General features: G+C 42.3%; 1 protein-coding gene across 1 annotated transcript; it reads left to right on the top strand.

The window, feature by feature from the left end:
• Positions 1-2489: 2489 nt before the first annotated feature.
• LOC124796040 (cytochrome P450 6k1-like) lies at positions 2490-10084 on the top strand. The gene is made up of 6 exons (XM_047260126.1): positions 2490-2611; positions 4012-4247; positions 4909-5403; positions 6497-6670; positions 8447-8656; positions 9972-10084. Exons 1-6 carry the CDS (start codon positions 2490-2492, stop codon positions 10082-10084), a joined length of 1350 nt encoding a protein of 449 aa, XP_047116082.1.
• Positions 10085-19894: the final 9810 nt, after the last annotated feature.

Raw genomic sequence — 19894 nt, 5'->3', positions numbered from 1 at the left:
GAAATAACAACATACAGTAAAAGCAGAATGCCAGATCGCCCAGTAAAAGATCTTATTCCAGAACCGTGTCTGAAAAAGCACGTGACCAATGTCGACACATACTTGTTACTTGAGAGTCAAGCCCCATAAAGTACTGACAGTAATTTTTACTGTAATAACTGTCTTTGAAGTGTATTTTATAACATTCTGTCAACAGTGACCAGCTATTGCAGCCTTATAAAACTAGCTTTTAATATAGCATCAAATTATTCACCAAACTTGTAATGTCATATCAAAAGAAAAAGGCTCGATGTAATTCCGAGGCTTACGTTACAGATCATTGACATGATTGACAGATATCTTTGCTATGTTTTACTATCCTTACTTTTTTCTCTTCTAAATGACTAACATTTTTAGTTAACACCCTCCGTTCGCTTTAACTAATTTACAGTTTATATTTTGATTAACTTTCCTTTTAAATCATTATTATTAATTTGATTTTGCTTTGTTGAAAACAATGTTTGCTTTCGTAATGGAAAAATTTATGGTATTACATGATGAAAACTGTAAAATGTACGCCTGTTTTAAATTATTAGGTAACAGGTCTTTCAAAATATGCAGTAAAGGAAACTTAAAAAAATGAAATGCGCTTTGTCATACTCACATCAATTAAATACCTAGGCAAAACGTCGTAAATCAAAGTGACATGGAGAGAACACGTAACGTCGGTTATAGGGAATAAGAATGGTCGACTTCGATTTATTGGGAGAATTATAGGAGAGTGTAGCTCATCTACAGAGGTGAACACGTACATAAAGCGAGTACGACTCATTCTTGAGTACTGCTGAAGTTTTTGGGATCCCCACCAGGTAAATTAAAGAAAGATATCGAAGAAATTCAAACAAACCCAGGCCTCTAGGTTTGTTACTGGTAAGATCGATCAATACGCGAGTATTACGGAAATGCTCCGTGAATTCAAACGGGTGGAATGAATAAGTTCTTTTCGCGAAATGCTATTGAGAGACATTAGGGCAGTGTTTGTTTCTTACAGTGTCTGCACAGTTCGATGCAGTGTCCCTTCGGCCACGCATTCACGTTCGAAGCAATAGACACTGCTGATGATTGACAGCCGTATTAAATCATGAAATGCATTCACATATTGCGAATAGGACTATACTACGAATATACGATTTACTAGTAACGTGTGAAAAATTGTGCCGGATCGTGACTCTAACCTTAATTTCCCACATTAAGTGAGCGTTCGTCTTAACCGCGTCGGCTATCTGTGCACCACTCACGGCCAGTCCCGAACTCCTACATGTCGTCGTTCCTGTGTCGCAACCTGCGCTCATACCCACCTTATGTAGTTCCCGTACATGGGAGTACATTTTAAATGAAATTTGCTGCCTGGTGTAGGCGGATACAAACGATACAGCAGAGCTTGTGTTGATAAGAAGAAAGATGCATGCAAGTCCGAAGGAGCACTGATTCGAACTAAAAACACACTGTAAAATACAACACACATTCTAATGTATTTAATCCCAAGATAAAACATTCTGAAAAGCAAAACACTCTCTCTCTCTGTGCAGTTATCATAGGATTTATATGAGAGCATTTTAGGACGTAGACACTGAGACAGATGGAAGTTTGAGTCCTTCCGTGAGTCCAGCACCGACAGCCGAAGTGATTAAGGCGACCTCTGGCTTAAAGAGGGAAATCCAGTCTGTCACAAACTCCCATAGGTTTCTAGTAAATCGTATAGTCGTTGTACAATCGTATTCACAGTTTCAGAATGCATTTCTTAACTTTTGAAAGAGATCAGAGAACCAGCATTTTCGGTAGACTGCAGAATGATTCTACTGCAACCAGCGCATACATCGTATGAGGACCACGAAGATGAGAGAAACCAGGGCTTATACGAAAGGAAGTAGACAGACGTCTTCCTCTCGCTCCCTCTGTGTGTGAAACAAGAAGGGAATGTATCGTGGTACTCTCTGCCTTGCTCTGTGTGCTGATTTCCGCAGTACGTATGTACCGAATTCGACAGATTTCATGGTTACTGATAATGACTTTCCTCAGACGAAACTGTCATACCCACCAAATACGATCAAAGGAGATGTAAATCAACAAGTAATTTTCAGAAATAGAAAGCTTGACAATGTAATATTTCATTGAGAGAGCAGTTATCGCTTACGAAACGTTCAGACATTATGGTCGCAGTGTTATCGCAGTTCAGAACGGCGACAGTGAGGAGGACAGGGAAGTGTTAGCACAGGGACGGCGCTAACACCAGAAGGAATTTTGCTGCGTCGTGATAAGAGCACCAACTGCGGGATGACGGAGCGTTTCAGCTTCGTCACGCCCGCCTCAGACAGAGAGCGTCGCGGCGAGTGAGACGGCGCTAGGCGAGAGGCTGGTGGTGGGGGAAGCGCGCTGATACTTAAGGCAGAGGCCGGCCCGTGCCGGCACCACAACACTTCCTACTAGCCGTGCTGTGCTGTCTGCAAGACATGAGTGTTTCGAGCAGACTGCTGCTGCTGAGCGCCGGCTGCCTTCCCAGCCTCTCCGTCTGGGCCCTGCCGGCCGCCGCCTTCGTCGCTGTCATCGCCGCCTGCATTTCTCTGCGGTACAGGTACGACACAATGCACATAGTTACGGCTTGGACTTCCTTCGTTAAGTATCACTCTACTGGGACTGTTGAAAACGAACCAGTGTCTTAGTCAGGGCACCGTTAAATAGGCAGTGATCAATCTTACAGCGCATACAGTAACTGAAGTGGTTAGTAAACTATGAAATATAAATATCATCATGTATGAGGTAATAGCAACATAGTACTGAAATAACAGTACTGCGCCGATACGTTTTTGCGTGTGCATTTGATTGCCTGTTATACATAATAACAATAACTGCAGATGATATGCAGCAAGGCAACAGTTAGCTTCTCTGCTGAAGCGGGTTTCTGTAGTAAATACGTCCGCTAGGTTACAGATTTAATTTGTTTCTCAACCGTTGTGTTGTCATGTCAATGCTACATATTTACTGTTTACATCGTTGTTCCGGGCAACCGTTTTGGCAAAATATTCGGTATTATAATCTAAACACGAGTTTAGTTTCTTTTAGTTTTCACTAGGTATTGGTTCCCATTTTAAAATGATCTGATGATTATATTAAGCACGTGCAGTAAAGTCGTATTTCTTTTCTTGACACGTCAATTTGCAGCGAGTTAGTGAGGCTTCAGGAGAACTACATGATCCAAACATCTTACCAAACGATGTGGGAACACAAAAAATTGACAACAAGCCCTAGATGACTTTATGGCACTGATTCTTGTGAAAATCAACATTTCCATACTTTAGCAGATAAATTTAGGCGCAGGCATTGCAAGTAAACTTAAGCTATGCTCTCATAAAATGAGAAATGAACACACTTCATTGAGACTTTCTAAAGACGAATTAAATGACATTTTCGTTTTATAAAATATTTTTCTGAATAACTGGCAGACATTGGAACAACAGTCCAAATTGTTTTGTACCAGTTTGCTTGACAATTTAAAAAAAAAATTTACCCTTGATGTAATTAAGTTTTTATCGGTATTTGTTATCCCATGTATTTTGGGCTAACAAGCATTATATACCATACATACAGAAATAAGGTTTACTTAATGTAAACCCTTCAATGAATTGCAAATTGCAGATTTACATGAAATCAGCGTAATAAAGTGACATTCTTTTGTTTGGGGTTCAATACCAATTGCTGCTTGTGAATCTTGCCAGTTATATGGCTGGGATCCATGAAACTTTTTGTTCCTGACGTTTCGTCCAGAGCTACCATAGACATCTTCAGAGGTGCTCCTCGCTAGACAATACCCAGCGAAGATAGGCGTATCTCTCAAGATACCCATCACAGCCTTGGACGAAACGTCATGAAAAAAACAGTATCATAGTCGATGACAGCCTGGAAGTTTCACCAGTACCAAAGACAAGCAGTAGTGGAAGGCTTGGTTCAACAGGCGTGTTCTCCGTTGCGTTGCAGACTGCTGCAGTGGCTGCTGGCCCTGGTGGTGGAGACGCGCCCCCTACACGAGGTGCTGCACGGCCACTACGTGTCGCGGCCGCAGGAGTCCGCCTCGTGGGTGCGGCTGGGCCGGCAGCGGCTGCTGCTGCTGAGGGACCCACAGCTCGCCTGGCAGCTGCTGTCCGCCCACTTCCCCAGCTTTCCCGCCAGGGCGCGCACCCAAGGCTACGACGACGGGCTGTTCGCTCAGGAAGGTGAGAGACCTGTGACGACACTTAGCCAGTCTCTCTAATACGCAGGTTATACGGCTGCACAATTCCCTCCAGATGAGAGAATACCTAAAACTGTACTCTGCAACGTCATGTAACCATATTTTTTCGTAACTTGTGATGAACATATTTCCCATTTACACATTCCTTGCCCTGTAGATCATGTTGTCAAACTTCCGAGAGTAGTGCGTATCCAAGAGGAGAGCACCCAAATGTCGCTATCTGATGACATATATTTAAAGTGCAAAATACGATAATAAAGTGCCATACAATAACAATGCACCTCCTTCACTTATCTCAGTGAACGAGGAACATTGTTCTTCAGAAAATGAACTTGCAGTCAGGTGCACTTAGGATCGAACCCCAATCACACAAGCCTAATTTAGGTTCTCCAAGTTTTCCCTAAATCACTCACATTGGTTGCTTCAAGCAGACAGCTGAATACCTTTCCCACACTTCCCTTATTATAGCTTCTGCCCCCATCTATAACGTCCCTGATGGGTCATCGAACCATGACTTACCATTCTTCTGCTCTTAATAGTATCCCTACATCAAAAGGAGCGCAACTATTCCCTGCTTCAAATGGAAATCGCTGCACTAGTTCCCACCGTAGTGATGCTGAGGCGGGCCCTTGCCGGTGTTGCAGGAGAGCAGTGGAAGCGAACCCGAGGCTGCCTGACGCCTTCTTTTACGCCGTCGGCCCTGCGCTCCGCCGAGCCGCAGCTGCGCGCGCACGCCCGCCGCCTGGCCACTCTGGCTGGCGGGTCTGCAGCCGCTGTGTCACCGCGGCAGCTGCTGGCCTACTGCACCGACTGCGTCGCCTCGGCGCTGCTCGGTCTGCAGACGCGGACCCTCGAGGACGCGGACGGCTCCTCGCCGTTCCTGGAGGCCGTCCAGCGTGCGCACGACGCCAAGACCGACCCTGGCCGCCGCTTCGTGTTCGAATACCTGGGTCGAGCCGCATTCGACGCTCTGGGGCTGGGACAACTACCCGACAAGATTGCCAACTTCTTCAGATCGGTGGCTGCTGTCAGTATCGACCACCGTAACAGCAACCCTGTGTCTTCTCACGACTTTGTACACCTGCTTACGAAGAGGATGAAGCTGGAAGGCGCAGATGATAAGGCTGTCCTACATGAAGGTAACTATGGCAACCTACTTCGTGATTTTATCAGATATATGGACACTAACGTATCACATTATTATGACCACCACACACGTCACATAACACATGTCAAATAATGTGCCCTGGCAATGTAGGTGTTCAAAAAGACAGATAAGACTCTGCAGGGTTCCTTTCAAGTGAAAGAAAGGATTGATCATATTGTGAAATGGACTTCCGTTACTTTTCTGGTAAAGTGTAAATCCTTTGTGTAGCTCTATCGTGAAATTACATTACTGGCGAATGGGTTAATAACACTACCATTGTTGTTGAGGTGATTTTTCTACTATGGGTGAAGACAAGCCAACATACAACAGCATCACAGTTCACTTTCCAAATAAACTTGGCAGTACCATTCTGCACCTATTAAAACACTTCAGTGAACCAAGCTGCGAACAGACCTCCGAAATAGGCAGATGGCTTAAGGATGATACATTGATGAGATAAACTAATTTCCACGCCAGCCTGTGGGCAACGGACCAGTGTTGGCGACAAGCAGCGATAAGCAGTGAATCGTGGCTCCTGCATGACCTGACAGCTGGGCATCAAGAAGCTCCAATGAGAAATGTCGGAGAACAAAGGCTCTTCCGCTTTGCTGGTAGAATCCGTGGGTGAAGTGGTAGTATGGAGTTAGCATCACTGCTGTGGCATAAGAAAAGTATTTGTGGTATTTTCTAACATCATTAACATTGTAGAAATTACTTTTGATTGATTTCATAATTCCTTTATCTGTACTTTCAGAAGATGATGATGATGTAATTTCAGATGGACATGAAGCTTGTTTTCCCTAGTACAGCTGGAATCTTACTAGAAACTGCATATCACGAGGTTATAGATGTAGGGAAATGGCTGAAATAGAACCACTAAGTTGTCAAGATATTCTCTGGTTCAGTTCTTTACCATGGCCCGTCCACTAGCTGACAGAAGCGCTTTAGATACCATTTACAATTCTGTACAACTGTGAGGCTGCAGTTATGTATGTGCGACTAGGTGGTCATAATAAAGTGACTAGGCAGTGTTTCCTTCCGATTCAGTGGCATTTGTCAACAGTCCATCGTTTTCATCGTTGCAGTTTCTGGTCAGACCGCCGCCATCCTGTCAGCGGGCGCTGGAGAGACCAGCCACGTGCTGCAGCACTGCCTCCTGGAGCTGGCCGCGCAGCCACAGCTGCAGCAGCGACTGCGCTCTGACATTGCTTCTGCTCAAGATCCAACTGCGCTGCCTCTGCTGGAAGCCGTTGTTAATGGTGAGCACAACGCCTTTGCAATCTGTATTATAACTTGTAACTTATTCTAAAACAATATACTATTTTAACAGATGCTACCGTGGGCAGGGAAGGTTTAATATTTGAGTGTTTATAAAGAGATGCAGATTGATGTACTTGCTTATGCATTACTGGAAACCAGCCAAGGGCGTGTAAGGGACTCTTCTGCAGGTGTCGAAAGAGGATACATAACGTAGGACCGAGTTGGAGACTTCGCTAACAAGACCACCAATGAAGTGTGTCACTGTTAGAATTTGTAAAGTGTCGATTTCGCCACTAGGAGCGAGTTTAGTCGTTTTCTGTAAGCAATCTGACTATTTCTTGCTTCTCTGTACAGTCTGGGGTACGCTGAAGTGCTTTCTTACGAACGAATACTTGAGCTGAGTTTCTCTCGCCGACCGTGGCCGCCGAGCTGTTGTAGGCAATTCAGTCCGGAACCGCGCGACTGCTACGGTCGTAGGTTCGAATCCTGCCTCGGGCATGTGTGTGATGTTCTTAGGTTAGTTAGGTCTAAGTAGTTCTAAGTTCTGGGGGACTGATGACCGCAGATGTTAAGTCCCATAGTGCTCAGAGCCATTTGAACCATTTTTGAGTTTCTCTCCCTGAGTTATGAAGAAACAGAAATCGCGATTCATGTTGTATGTAATCGGTGATATACGACCTAGGCTTGGCAGACAGGGAAACAATCACAGTAAATGTTAGAAACTGAATAAATGAAATAAAATTTGAGCCACACGTAGAACTTGAACCCAGGCCTGCTTGCTTGCCAGTTATTACGCTACTGCAGCAGTGTAGGTTTCACACCTGCACGGGCTAACCGAGCTCAAAGCCATCCATAACACATACTTCAGGTTTGTAGTTTGTGCTGGGGTGTTACCTGTATTGCTGTGGTAGTGTAATGGCTAGCACACCTCCATAATATACATAGAGCGAAGGGCTCAAGTCTTAGCTGTAACACAAATTTTAATTCATTTCTTCAGCTTCTGGCATTATGACAGACAAAGCCAAGACTCAAATGTTTCCAAAAAATTTAATTATATCACAGTATGAGTATTACGCTGCATTTACTTGTTCTCTGAGCTCTTTACTTTCAGTGCTAGTCAGGGTGGAAATCTTCGGTTTCACAGAGCTAATTGGTATCAGCCAACTTAGTGTGTCCATCTAATAAACGAGGGAGCGACTTTGACGAAAGTCACAGAAGTTCCCCCAATCTCAAAGCTAGATTAAGAATAGGACATAACATTCTTTATACGTCTTTGCACTTTTCTAGTGTTTCAAAGCAAATGTATTTACAGTCTCTAGGTGTATTCGTTCTAGTAGGATATTTATTTAATATATTCGATTTCCTAATTAAGCTGGAACAGAATAACATCACGACTAGATACATCTAATATTTTCCTATAGATGTAGGTTGCCAATGGCAGGAATGTTTTCAATTTATTTGTCGGCGTGATATTTCCTTCGCGAAAGCAACATTCACTACCAGTCATACGTACACTAATAAAACTGGGGTTTACAAACTGTTCTCCAGACCTCAATGGCAAGTTACTGTGAGCAGTGTGTGCTATGGTGAAAAGGCCTCCGATTTACATTCGCAGTCTGTGTTCATGTTATTTCCCTTAGGAAGTGACGTTCTTAAAATATAACTTTAGTACGAGTAGGGTACTCACCCTTGTTTCCCACATGTAGTGTACTGTTTGTCGTACGAGGTTGGATCCTCGTTACCTGTGGCTGACGTGTTGTACTTGTGCTCGACAGAGACGCTGCGGCTGCACCCCTCGGAGCCAGTGCTGAGCCGCGAGTGCCGGCAGGCGTGTTCGCTGGGAGGCGAGCAGCTGCAGCCGGGAGACCGCGTCCTGGTGCCCGTCTGGTCGCTCAGCAGGGACTGCGGGCCACACGGCTTCCAGCCCACCACAGGCGTGGAGGCGCCACAGCTCGTCTTCGGCGGGGGACCGCGAAAGTGCGTCGGTAAGTACAGAATCACACTCGTGCTGTACCTAAGGCAGTTTGTTTTCGCAAGTTTCTGACTTGAGAGTTTAATTCGTACCCGGATGTGACGAGATATGATTCATTTTCGAGAGTTTCGTGGAACACGTCGAAACACTACTTTAGCGTTACTTATTTGCTCTAAGGATAACTCGCTACTGTACCTGCAATACACGACAGAGTCTCCCGAATACTATCAGCAGTTGTCCGCGTCCGTGTAGCTGAGTGTTCAGCGTACATAACTGGGGATTTTTCTTTGGTGGGAGGACCGGTGCACTCAACCTTGTAATGCCGACGGAGGAGCTATGTGACCGAATAGTAGCAGCTCCACGGTCTGGAAGGTCTGCAAAACGCTCGGGAGATCACTGTGCTGATATCTGCGTGACGCGGCAAGGCAGAGGACGACACGGTGGCTGGTGGACATCCTTTGAGCCGTCAGGATTTGACGAGGAGCTCGTTTTCGTATCAGCCGTTCTCTTCTCACAGACAGATCACAGTCGTAATATCACGACAAACGGCTGTCAGTTTTAATATTTTCTTCGGGATGTTATCACGCAGTCCTATGTATCAACAGTATTTGAACCACATTACAACCGAGCAACGTCGGCAACACTCTCCGTCGTCTACGGTATTATTAGCAGTATCGTAAAATGTGGCCTACGTTAACCTCGGGAGCAAGCATTTGCAGTCGACGGAAAATGGTATTACTATAGAAATTAAACGTCAACAAAGTATTATACACTCTAAGCAGCTTACGGTTAACATGAATTTCTTGAAATATGTTCGAGCTGTGGAGTACGTTTTATAATAAATGTTTTTTCCAGTATCAGAATAGAAGACGAATCTTCAGACTATAACATATACAGAGCTACATACATATACTCCATATTTAGCGCTACACAGAGTGAGATGAAGCTTTTCGCGCATTTTAGAATTTGCTCAGCTGCGCAGAGATTAATCCTACAACAATTTCAAACATGGGCTGTTCTGTGGAAACACTTCTTTTCATATCGCATGGCGTGCTAAATTGCTTCCGACAAATTACCACACGCTGTCGTAAGTGTTGCTGGCTCTGGCTAAGCTTCAAAACTGCTAGGCCAGAACACAAAACCGGTAACGAAATGATGTCAGCTAACGCACTGAAACGAAGCGCCCAGTGACAATACCACACCACATCTACTTGTTAAGCACTTTCTCACAGTCAAATTTATTACATTAATTGTAACAGAATAGTGTGCTTTGTAATGTATATATTTGCAGTGCGTAACAGAATATGAGAGTGTGGTTTTAATTTCAGGCTACAGACTGGGTCTTCTGGCCATCAGGATCCTGATCGTGGAACTGGTGTCTCAGTACCGATTGTTCCCCGCTGGAAACGCGATCGATCTCAAGAAGCTTGACGACGAGTAGGAGTTGTAGTCCACTGCAAAATTACAGGACGTCTGCGCGGCTATGACTGCCTTCGCGAGAGGAAATTATTTATTTTTAGATAATAAGAAGACTGAACTTTCTGCTTACTGTTATAAGACTAAAGTATTTATAACTGAAGTTACTGTGTAACAACTAAATCTTACTACTATGTAGTAATCATAGAGTGTAACTTGAGCTTTGACAGTGTGAATACAGTTGCTACACTAAGTGTGGCGTGTCATTCACACTACATCTTATCTGTGATTTATTTATTATGAATACATTTTTCATGTAGTACATAACAAAATGTTAATGAGAACTACAGAGTCAGTAGACAGTATTAATAATTATTATCAATAAACTTCATTAATTCATTACCTTATCATTCTTTATATTTTGGCATACACTTCCATTCCTGATTCCTGACGCGAAAGTGTTCCCTAGTATTCACCATTCTTATCTTACCGATGTTACAAATAACTGAAAAATCATTTTACTTTTCGTTTATTGCACCATGAGAGAAATAGGAGTGAGGTTTCCAGGAAGAGTAGCGTCATTTGATAGTTATCAAATAGGTGAAGCTAATTAATTTTATTCGATCAGTAGTCTGAAATTAAAACCACACTCTCATATTCTGTTACGCACTGCAAACTATATACATTACGAAGTTCACTGGCCTGTTACAATTAAAGTAACACACTTGACTTTGAAAAAGTGCTTAACGAGTAGATGTAAAAAGATCATTAGTTTGTTGCAATGGTTTTACTCATGATTGTCCTATACACTAAATTAAAATGATGTAGGTGGTGTGGAATAGCTTTGATGAAGGATAAAATCTGCAGAGTGTTACACACAGATGTACTTCTTTATTTTTACTAAATACACATGTACACATGTTTTCGGTCACAAGTCTGGCCATCCAAGGGTCATAAAAAGATAATTCAACTATGCTTTGCATATCTGCAATATTCAATGTTTACATTACATGACTGGTACACACTGGGAAGCACTATTAATGGCTTGAACATTTTAAGGGTTTCATTGGGTGTTACAGCTGTGCAGCGCATAGCTGAAAAGTTACTTAGTTAATTACGTGTTCCACTTATCAATCTCACGGTAACTGTTACGATATGGAACGTGTCAAATCCATAAGAAATGCACACATGAATTAAGTTTTTTTAAGCTTAAATTTCTTATTACCTACTCCATTTCCTTAAATGGCACAAAACGCATATATTATACCTACAGATTTATTTCTTCCTATTCAAGATTCGTCTCTGGTATAGAAGGAGTTGTCAAGGAGATATTATTTCAATTTATTTTTGAAACTATTACTGCTGTCTGTCAGACATTTTATTTCACCTGGTAGTTTATCGAAAAATTTTACAGCAGCATATTTTACACCTTTCTGTGCCAAAGATAGGTTAAGTAGTGGATACTGTAACTCTTTCTTTCTTCTACATTTTTCTTTTCCCGAGTGGTTTGATGCGGCCCGCCACGAATTCCTCTCCTGTGCTAATCTATTCGCCTCAGAGTAGCACTCGCAACCTACCTCCTCATTTATTTGCTGGATGTATTCTAATCTCCGTCTTCCTCTACGGTTTTTGCGCTCTACACATCCCTCTAGTCCCATGGAAGTCATTCCCTCACGTCTTAACAGATGTCCTATCAGTCCTTATCAGTGTTTTCCACATATTCCTTTCCTCTCCGATTCTGCGCAGAACCTCCTCATTCCTTACCTTATCAGTCCACCTAATTTTCAACATTCGTCTGTAGCACCACATCTAAAATGCTTCGATTCTCTTCTCTTCCCGTTTTCCCATAGTCCATATTTCACTACCACACAATGCTGTACTCAGAAATTTCTTCCTCGAATTAAGGCCAATATTTGATATTAGTGGACTTCTCTTGGCCAGGAATGCCCTTTATGCCATTGCTAGTCTACTTTTGATGTCCTCTTTGTTCCGTCCGTGCCTAGGTAGCAGAATTCCTTAATTTCATCTACTTCATGACCAACAATCCTAATGTTAAGTTTCTGTTCTCATTTCTACTACTCATTACCTTCGTCTTTCTTCGAATTACTCTCAATCCATACTCTGTACTCATTAGACTGTTCATTCCATTCAGCAGATCATTTAATTCGTCTTCACTTTCACTCAGGATAGCAATGCCATCAGCGAATCGCATCATTGATATCCATTCACCTTGAAATTTAATTCCAATCCTGAACCTTTCTTTTATTTCCATCATTGCTTCCTCGATGAGCAGACTGTACAGTAGAGGCGAAAAGCTACATCCTCGTCTTACACCCTATTTAACACGAGCACTTCGTTCTTGGACGTCCACTCTTATTATTACCTCTTGGTTGTTGTACATGAGCCGTTCAAATGGTTCAAATGGGTCTGAGCACTATGGGACTTAACTTCTGAGGTCATCAGTCCCCTAGAACTTAAAACTACTTAAAGAACCTAACTAACCTTAAAGGACATCACACACATCCACGCCCACATCACCCACATCACCCGTCACTCCGTATAGCTTATCCCTACTTTTCTCAGAATTTCGAGCATTTTGCATCATTTTACATTGTTGAACGCTTTTTCCAAGTCGACAAATCCTATGAACGTGTCTTGATTTTTCTTTATTCTTGCCTCGATTATTAACGTCAGAATTGCCTCTGTCGTACTATTACCTTTCCTAAAGCCAAACTGATCGTCATCTAGCGCATCCTCAATTTTCTTTTCCATTCTTCTGTATATTGTTCTTGTCAGCAACTTGGATGCATGAGCTGTTAAGCTGATTGTGCCGTTGATCAATGCTGATTCTTCCGCCTTTAGGGGCAGTTTCCCACACCTAGGACAAGAGAGTGCCATGAACCTCTGTCCGCTCCTCCACCCTCTTTGACAACGCCGTTGGCAGAATGAGGGGTAACTTCTTATGCCGCCAATGCTGATTATTAATCAGAATTTAAGCAGCGGCGGGATTGGAATGCGGGACCAAAGACTTTTAGATTATAAATTAAAGACGCTATCCCTAGACCACGGGTATTGATTTCTTGGGGTATTCAATCACAAATGTCACTGTTGTTTTTAAACTGGTCCATGTTATTGAGAACAAATTTCATTACTGACTACTAAATTCTTCTGGTATTATAATATAAATGTCTGTTGTTTTTAAACTGTGAGGCTGTTGTAAGAATTCCGAAAACCTTTTTGTGACCTGCGGATGGACAGAGTCGTGACTTAAATAGATAGTCTTTACAAAAAAAAAAAAAAAAAAAAAAAAAAAAAAAAAAAAAAAAAAAAAGTTGTTTATTACAGGATGGATTTTCTACCTAAATTAAGATCGACACATAATAATAATAAGGAACAGGAGTAGAAGATTCTACATTACAATAACATTTTATTGTAATGTAGAATCTTCTACTCCTGTTCCTTCAGATATCAAATGGTTCAAATGGCTCTGAGCACTATGGGACTTAACTGCTGTGGTCATCAGTCCCCTAGAACTTAGAACTACTTGAACCTAACTAACCTAAGGACATCACACACATCCATGTCCGAGGCAGGATTCGAACCTGCGACCGTAGCGGTCACGCGGTCCAGACTGTAGCGCCCAGAACCGCACGGCCACTCCGGCCGGCTGTTCAGATATCAGTGTAATGTAGAATCTTCTATTCCCATTACTTGAGATAGCTGCTTTTATAAAGTCCTAATGCTTCACTCGCTGTTATGTCACCATTCTTAAGAAATACTGTGTTTTAACAAATTATGTATAAGCCAAAACTACGTGAGTATAAAAAATAATTTAAAAATGTAATTACAAAAACCATATCATGAAATTCGAGGAAATGAATTCAATCAAAAATCAGTATCAGCCGTATGCTATTAGCATATGATGATTATAATACACACATTTTACAATGAAGGGCCAAGGAAACTGGTACGCCTGGCTAATACCGTGTAGGACCCCCGTGAGCACGCAGAAGTTCCGCATCACGGCGTGGCGTGGAGTCGACTAATGTCTGCAGTAGAGCTGGAGGGAACTGACACCATGAATCCTGCAGGGCTGTCCATAAATCCAAGTGTACGAGGGGGTGGAGGTCTCTTCTGAACAGCATGTTGCAAGGCATCCCAGATATGCTCAACAATTTTCATGTCTGGGGAATTTGATGGCCAGCGGAAGTGTTTATACTCACAAGAGTGTTCCTCGAGCCACTCTATAGCAATTCTGGACGTGTGGGGCATCGCATTGTTCTGCTCAAATGGCCCAAGTCCTTCGGAATGCATAACGGACATGAATGGATGCAGGTGATCAGACAGGATGCTTACGTACATGTCATCTGTCAGAATCGTATCTAGACGTATCAGGGGTCCCACATCACTCCAACTGCACACGCCCCACACATTACAGAGCTTCCACCACCTTGAACAATCCCCTGCTGACATGCAGCGTCCGTGGATACATGAGGTTCTCTTAATACCCGTACACAACCATCAGCTCGATACAATTTAAAACGAGACTCGTCCGACCTGGCAACATATTTCCAGTCATCAACCGTCCAATGTCGGTGTTCACGGGTCCAGGCGAGGCGTAAAGCTTTGTGTCGTGCTGTCACTATAGTGCACGAGTGGGATTTCGGCTCTGAAATCTCATATCGATAATGTTTTGTTGAATGGGTCGCACAGTGGCGCTTTTCATGGCCCAGCATTGAAATCTGCAGCAATTTGCGGAAGGGTTGCACTTCTGTCACATTGAACGATTCTCTTCAGTCGCCCTTGGTCCCATTATTGCACGGTCTTTTCCTTCACACAACGATGTCGGGGATTTGATGTTTTGTCGGATTCCTGATATTCACGGTACGCTCGTGAAATGGTCTTGCAGGAAAATCCCCACTTCATCGCTACCTTGGACATGCTATATCCCATCGCTCGTTCGCCAACTATAGCACTACGTTCAAACTCACTTAAATCTTGATATTCTGTCATTGTAGCAGCAGTAACTGTACTAACAATTGCGCCAGAAACTTGTAGTCTTAGATAGGCGTTGCCGACCACAGTGGCTTATTCTGCTATTTATAGATCTCTGTATTTGAATATGCATGCATATACCAGTTTCTTTGGCGCTTCAGTGTAAATACCTTCGTCGTAATATCACACATAGGAATGACCGACAAATGTGAGACAAATTTCCTTTACTCGAAAATGTGTGACACATTACGCAGGTACGAAAGAAGGGACTAAAAAATAGAGGTGGCGCAGTGGTTAGCACACTGGACTCGCATCGGGAGGACGACGCTTCAAAACCTCGTTCAGCCATGCTGATTTAGGTTTTCCTTGGTTTCCCTAAATCACTCGAGGTGAATGCCGGGATGGTTCCTTTGAAAGGACACGACCGACTTCCTTCCCCATCCTTCCCTAATCGAATGAGACCGAGACCGATGACCTCGCTGTTTAATCCCCTCCTCGCAAATCAAACAACCAACAAAAAAGAAGGAAACACAAAGGCAGTTGTACAAAACAGTGGCTGTTGCCCAAGGTCCGTAGTGTGGAAGCGAGACCTAGGCGTTAAAACTCAGAGACGAATCAAAGATCCAAACAGCAGAAATGGCGTCTACTCTTCAGCATTCTTTTTTAACATCACATTTCAGTAGCTCCTATTCTCTTCTTGTCTGTTCTGGTCATCGTCCATGTTTCACTTCCATACAAGCCTACACTCTACACAAAAACTTTCAGAAAAATCTTACATTTATAGCACCAAAATTTAATGGTGTCTCATATAAATGTATTTTTTTAGTTTTTAATGACGTGCGCTCTGTAAGAAACCAGATAAAAATGAGGATATCAAAAGAACTGGTATCTATTCCGTCAGAGCCGAAGTAATGACTATTTAAGTAAACTTTTCAATTATGTAGTGGGAGTGGATGAAACTCACGCATCGTCCTAAAATTAGCCCTGTCTTATACATCCACTCTGGAAGACGCAGTCTGGAAATTCCAGAAGAGGCCAGAAGGCCCATTCCATGAAAGTAATGACGCGATGATGATGATCACGATGACGATTATCACTGACATACCTTACACCATCAACTTGCGCTTCATCTTCCTCTTGCTGAATGCCAGTCGAAATTAATGAGCTAATTTTCTTGATTTGTACGAGTGTTATTTTGCAAACCATTTACCTAATGTTGAACCTTGTGGAACTGCATTTATCGTTTTTTTTTCCATAGTCAGATAAAAAGCCCCCGCCTTCAGTTGTTAATTACACAGCAACTTTCAATATTTTTCTTACGTATGATGTGAGCCATTTGTTAGCTTTATCGTTAATTCCACAAAACCTCAGTTTCTCTAACACAATGTTTCGATTTACACACTCAAATGCATTCGATGTGCAATAGTAAGTGTATTGTTTGGGAGGGAGGATGGAGCGGAGTGGGATGTGAACGTTAGGAGATTTCTCTAGTTCTCTGTTAGGCAACCCTCTCGCTTGGCCAGTGTATCCTTGCTTCGGTTCTGCAAAGTCGAACGCCGGTAGCTCACGATAGTCTCTCAGTACGCAGTAATAAGCTGGACTGTCTGACATCAGCTTTTACTGTAGCAGAAAATAGCAAGCATCAGAGTCCTGTTTAGATACAGATATTAGATATTTAGTATATTACAAATATCTAGCGCAATGAGCCGCATTCTAATAGCCGTTTATTAAATATCGTCGAAAATTCTAAAGATTAAATTAGTCCTTTGAGAAATGTGTTAGTGAGTAAGAGAGACTTAATTCATTGACATCTTGCACGACATTCAACAGGAACAACACAGTAAGTACTTATCTCCTGTTGCGAGTCTTCATTTCTTTTTTTCTACACATATATCACTTAATCACTCACGGTTCCTTACGTAAGCTGGAGAGTCGTAATAATGTAGGGTACCTTAATTGATCACTTGGATCTAGAAGATTTTTTATCTAAAGCAGATGCAGACAATAAACAACGAAACCGAGAAGCGGACAAAAGAAATGGCCTTAAGAACTCCAATACCACTTTCAAGACCATGCGCCTGACAAGGAAAGTTTACAATGAATTTATGTTAGCTACTTTGCCTTATGCCAACGAACCATGGACTTCGCGAAGAGGCTCATGTTGAGAACTACTAGTAAGGAAAGTGAGTGACCTCGAACGTTCAGAACCGCACAAAAATAAGCTTAGAATATTAATCACTCTCCCCAGAAAAAGCAGAATGAGCCATTCGCATGCACACAACTACTCATCTTAGCAAGAGAGGCATTTGAATGGTTACCTTTCCAAGGTCTAAGAAAGGAACTCTGGTAACACGAAGAAACAATATATCAATATATCAAGATCAAAAACGTATAGAAGACAACAAAATATTGCCAACTTCTTGATATTTACTTCTTTAGCCAATATAAGCTCTACATGAGAGAGATTGTTGAATATGAGAAACATGTAAACGATCGTCAGTTCATCATCAAATTTCTCTCTCTTCCATACAATCAGCTCTCTGCACCGGTGTGCCTAATGAAATAATATGCTTGGCAAGTGGCAGGTTATGATACTGACATAGCAATATCTTCGTTACAAAATGTAATTCGTGTTGCATTTGATAATGAAATGCTTAAATGCAGAAGTGGGTTGAATGTGAGAAAGTGGCTGTAGTCAGATATGCACATTGCTTTGTTCTACCTTGCTTTGAGCACTTCACTGAAATCGCACACCTGCACTTCGAAGACTGAGTAGCTCTGCAATCCTGTCAGGTCAGAAGGACACGTGTGTTGTTCAGATAGTGTCATTTATTTCAAGCAGAGAGCAATGGAGCAATGAGACACGACATTGTAATACGTGGTCTTTTGCTGTCATTATTTGGATATTTTTTCTTAGTGTTACCAAAGCTTCTCCCTTAATCTTGAATAGGCGATCATTCATATGCCTTTCGTGGTAAGATTCGAGCACTTCAGTGGGGCACAGTAAATTCCAGTGGCATATCCTGCAAGAAACTCATCCTATAATATGCAAGAAAATTGTCGTCAATAGATCTTAGGAACACATGTCTTGCTACTACTTGCCAATCACAGAAATTTTACTGCAACAAGTCCACAATCAGTTGATTATCTGATGTAATGTCCTTGAATGGAAGCGCCAGCAGATCAGCTCGTACTACATTGTATTAAAAAAATTAAAAAAATCGACGCACCGCGAATGAATTGTCCGAATGAGACGGATATCGGTAGATGTGACGTAAATGTGAAGGCAAATGAGAAAGTACATATCAGAAAAACTGGATGTTTTATGTAGGAGAAAGAGCTTCACAAATTGAGCTGTCAATAAAGTGTTGGTCCACTTCTGGCCCTTGTGTAAGCTGTTATTCGACTTAGCATTTATTGATAGACCTTTTGGATGGCCTCCTGAGGGATATCGTGCCGATTTTGTCCAACTGCTGCGTTACATCGTCAGAATCCCAAACTGGTTGGAGGGCGCTGCCAATAATGCTCCAAACATTCTCGACTGCGCAGAGGTACGGCGAAGCCTGGAATCTGATTGACTGGAGTAGGAATGTCCCGCTGTGAACTAAGCCCTGATAACCAGCGAAGAAGTGTCTGGAGATGCCCTGGACAGAGGTGGGGTACCAACCTGACTGTCACCCCGCCATACTGCCCGACAACCAGGAGAGATGGTCTATGGTGCCATCTCATTTCATAGCAGGATCCCTTTGGATGTCATCCACGGCACCCTTACAGCAGAGCGGTACGTAGACGATATTCTGCGCCCCGTTTTTTTGCCGAACATTTGTATGTTTCAAGGGGCCCAAATACTGCCTATGTTCACTGACGCAAACTCATTGTAAATATTTTATTAGATTCTTATGATACATTATTTCGTTAAGAACATAAATAGTACATTAATAAAACTGTTTTATACTACACGATTTGGTAGAAATTACAATAATTCCTGATTGGTTTCTCAGAGTAGCTACGAAATATGAACAAAAACTAAGGTTTAGAAGCATATATTAATTCAGGCGTTAGTGTCTCAGACTTACTCTAAGCGACATGTAAAATATTTCACTGCGACATTTTTCGAATTCCATTTCAAGATATTTTTATAGCGTGGCCGTTGAGAACTAAAGAAATACTTTGGTTAAATCATAATATGTACGACAGATAGTTTTGCATATCTTTTTCCGTTCTCTGTTGGGTGGGTTGCTATAGAAGTGATTTCGACAAGTGTGATACGTGTTATAAAAGCTTCTGGGAGAACGGAAGAAACGGGAGTTAATAATTTTATTGTTTTAAATGTCTTATTGGTATGCGGAACATACTATAAACTTACATGCAATTAACTTCAGTATCTCAAGATTGAAGATGTGTCCAAACAATAGCCGGCCGGGGTGGCCGAGCGGTTCTAGGCGCTAGAGTCTGGAACCGCGCGACCGCTACGGTCGCAAGTTCGAATCCTGCCTCGGGAATGGATGTGTGTGATGTCCTTAGGTTAGTTAGGTTCAAGTAGTTCTCAGTTCTGGGGGACTGATAACCTCAGAAGTCCTATAGTGCTCAGAGCCATTTGAACCATTTCCAAACAACACTGATAAATGTTCCGTTAGGCACCGTACTTATCAAAACGAAATTTTACCCTGTTCTGCTTCTAAAGGGCCAATATCAGTCTGGTATTTTTTTTTAATAAACCCTATAGTGGCGGTGATGATGACATTTCAATCACTATAAATAAACTGACTAAATTCGTGTGAGTCACAGAACGAGGAGTATATTTATAACATTTATACTACTTTCGAAGGCCTTGCTGTTG

The sequence above is a fragment of the Schistocerca piceifrons genome, chromosome 4 (assembly GCF_021461385.2).
Source record: "Schistocerca piceifrons isolate TAMUIC-IGC-003096 chromosome 4, iqSchPice1.1, whole genome shotgun sequence".
Classification (NCBI taxonomy): Eukaryota; Metazoa; Arthropoda; class Insecta; order Orthoptera; family Acrididae; genus Schistocerca; species Schistocerca piceifrons.
This window is presented reverse-complemented; position numbering and strand designations above follow the sequence as displayed.

Bases quoted from the DNA above. Each gene is read 5' to 3' on its own strand.
- LOC124796040 (XM_047260126.1), top strand. From the start codon at position 2,490: ATGAGTGTTTCGAGCAGACTGCTGCTGCTGAGCGCCGGCTGCCTTCCC. The intron at 4,248-4,908 runs GTGAGAGACCTG...CCGGTGTTGCAG, and splicing joins CGGGCTGTTCGCTCAGGAAG to GAGAGCAGTGGAAGCGAACC. The intron at 5,404-6,496 runs GTAACTATGGCA...TCATCGTTGCAG, and splicing joins TAAGGCTGTCCTACATGAAG to TTTCTGGTCAGACCGCCGCC.